This window comes from Carya illinoinensis, chromosome 14, assembly GCF_018687715.1.
Source record: "Carya illinoinensis cultivar Pawnee chromosome 14, C.illinoinensisPawnee_v1, whole genome shotgun sequence".
NCBI lineage: Eukaryota > Viridiplantae > Streptophyta > Magnoliopsida > Fagales > Juglandaceae > Carya > Carya illinoinensis.
In genome coordinates, this window is record NC_056765.1 from 4,124,859 (window position 1) to 4,128,123 (window position 3,265).

General features: G+C 37.5%; 1 protein-coding gene across 1 annotated transcript; it reads left to right on the plus strand.

The window, feature by feature from the left end:
- The first annotated feature begins 267 nt into the window (after nucleotides 1-267).
- Nucleotides 268-2,941, plus strand: LOC122294720 (putative disease resistance RPP13-like protein 1). The gene is made up of 2 exons (XM_043103640.1): nucleotides 268-671; nucleotides 1,306-2,941. The coding sequence occupies exons 1-2, from the start codon at nucleotides 268-270 to the stop codon at nucleotides 2,939-2,941; spliced, it is 2,040 nt and encodes a 679-aa protein (XP_042959574.1).
- Nucleotides 2,942-3,265: the final 324 nt, after the last annotated feature.

A 3,265-nucleotide genomic window follows, 5' to 3' on the forward strand; every position in this document is an offset into this window, starting at 1 on the left:
GAAAGGTGCGTGATTGCATCGTTGGCATGGGGGGAATCGGCAAGACTACCCTTGCTCAACTGGCATACAATGATGGTAGGGTAAAAGAACATTTCAACCTTAAAATATGGTTTTGTGTTTCAGAAGAATTTGTTGTGCCCAATGTAATGAAATCAATTATAAGTCAGTCTGCAACTTCGTCAGCTCGTTCTACTGAGGATCCAGAGTAGCTTCAAGTTCCAGTACAGAAGAATTTGAACGGGAAGAAATTTCTCCTTGTTTTGGATGATGTTTGGAGCAAGAAACCCAAGCATCGGGAGTTCCTATCTAGGCCAACTCTTGAACTATGGGACTCGAGGAAGTATGATCCTTGTCACCACAAGGAATGATAGTGTTGCATTGGCCATGCACGCCATTGCAACTCATCATCTAGACCTATTACCAGAGAATGATTGTTGGTCCCTTTTTGAAAAACATGCATTTCGTCGTGGTAGCTCCAATGCAAATCCAAAGATAAAAGAAATAGGTACGCAAATTGTGGAAAAGTGCAAAGGTATACCTTTAGCAATTAAGGCCATTGGCGATCTCTTGGGGTCTAAATCAGATCATGCCGAGAGATATTGGACAACCATATTGAAGAGCAACTTATGGGATGTTCCCATGGAGAAGACGAACATTATTCCGGCTTTGTGGTTAAGTTATAAGTATCTCTCCTCAAATTTAAAACGATGCTTTGCTTATTGTTCGATATTTCCAAAAGATTATCTTTTCGAAAAAGATGAATTAGTCTTATTATATATGGATGGCGGAAGGTTTCTTGCAACAATCCGAAATAGAAACTATGGAAGAAGTTGGCAATAGTTACTTCAATGATCTTGTATCAAGATCATTATTTCAACAATCAAGTTGTTTATTTAAGTCAGGCTTTGTAATGCATGATCTTGTCAACGACTTGGCAAAATCCGTGACTGGGAAATTTGGCTTTACAATGGAGTTTGATAGCTCAAAAGAAATTGGAGAGATGACTCGCTATTTATTGTGTTTCAACGTACGTAGTTTTGGCATTGAGAAGATTGAAAAGCATCTTTTCAAGGCCAAGCAATTGCGCACTCTCTTGGTAATAAATTTGTCAATGGGCTATTTATCATCTTTGAATGATTACTTTAAGAAGAATGGAGAGGATCTCTTGGTACCTACAGATTCGTCAATAGGCTTAAGAGTTCTCTCTCTATTCTACAGCAACTAGGATATGATTATTAAGTTGTTTGATTTTAGCAAAATGAAACATCTACGTTATTTGGATTTTTCTTTCACAATTGTTAACAGGTTGCCTGATTCCATATGTATGTTGTGCAACTTGCAAACGTTGAAATTATCAGAGTGTACTATGTTGGGTAAATGGCCAAGAGATATGTGGAAACTCATTAATTTACGTCATCTTGAATTTGAAAAAACTCAAGGATTAGAGGAGATGCCGATACAAATTGGTAGATTAAAATGTCTCCAGACGTTGACAAAATTCGTCGTCAACAAACATGACAGTGGGTCTAGCATTGAAGAATTGGGAAAACTAATAAATCTTCGGGGAAAGCTTTTGATTCAAGAGCTCCAAAATGTTAGAACAGCCAAGGATGCAAGCTTGAAGACGAAGGGTTACCTTGAGAAGTTGGTGTTAGAATGGAATCGTCCAAAAGAAGTACTTGGTATTTCGGAAAGTCAAAGAGATGTACTTGAAGATCTACAGCCCCATGAAAACTTGAAATGTCTCACCCTCAAATGCTACGGCGGGAACGGTTTTCCAAATTGGATAGGGCAAGGGCTTCCTTCATTGTCTGAGTTGGAATTAATTGATTATTGTAGTGCCTTGCCACCCCTTGGGCAACTACATTTTCTTAATAAACTCTACATTGATGGGTTGGATGAAGTTGTTACTGTGGGTCCAGAGTTTTATGAAAATAGTAGTAATTCTTCAATGAAGCCATTTGGAAGTTTGAAAGTTATGAGGTTGGAGAATTTGTCGAATTGGGAAAACTGGCTTCACTCGAGTGGCGAAAATGAAGTTGAAACATTTTCTCAACTTGAAGAGTTGTATATTAAGAATTACCCCAAATTGAGAGCAAAGTTGCCCGTACATCCTTCTTCATTGGCCAAACTTCATATCATCGACTGTAAGTTAGAGCTCCCCATCATGCGCCGACAATATTCATCCCTTGAAGCATTGCACTTGACAAATTGTTATGATTCCCTTACATCCATTTCATTACACCTATTTCCAAATCTGAAGAGTATTCAAATCGAGAAGCGCAACAATTTGAAATCTTTAGAACAACATGGAGGTGATTTAGTGATATCACAATTAGGAATCCATAAATGTCCTAAGTTTGTATCTTTTCCAGAAGGAGGATTGCGTGCCCCTAACCTTGCAAACTTTATCGTCAACGATTGTAAGAGCTTGAGGTCAATGCCAAATAAGATGCATATATTCCTTCCGTCTCTTTGTTATTTGGAGTTAAGAAGTTGTCCAGAAGTTGAGTCGTTTCCAGAAGGGGGACTGCCTTCCAATTTGAAGCAAATTGTGATCGTCAGGTGTAAGAAACTCATTGCAAACTGGAAGGGATGGGATTTGCAAATACTCCCCTCTCTTGAATGGTTGACAATCACCAGTGACAAATTAGAAGATCATGTGGAGTCCTTTATTGGGGGGTTGTTGCTGCCCACCACTCTGACCAATCTTCTGATCTGTTCATTTGGAAATTTGAAATCTTTGGATAAGGAGGGGTTTCAACACCTCACTTCCCTTGTAGAATTGGTGATCATCGACTGTCCAAAACTCAGGTACTTGCTAGAAAAGGGGTTCGCTATCTCCCTTCATCTTTTATGGATGTTATTCATATGTCCTGTATTGAATAAAGAGTTGGAAAGGAAAAAAGGAGAAGAATGGCTGAATGATTCAAGGAGTTAAACGGTTTCCGAGTGAGAGCCCCCATGCATGCATGCATGCAACCTCATGAAAGCTTGTAATCGAAGTTATAAAATCAAATTTTGTTAAAAATTAATAAAAATGAAAGTAAAAGAAATATAAATTGGCATTATATAAATATATATATATATAATGTGTAAGTAAGTTGATGTGAGCATGCATTGGGAATATTTGTTTTGCTGATCATCATGACTTAACTCTTTTATTTTGTATCCAAATATAATGAAATGCATTTTTTGATTTGTTTTTAATATATAATATATAATACATCCAATAATATCCCTCTAATTTGATCTTTTCCATACA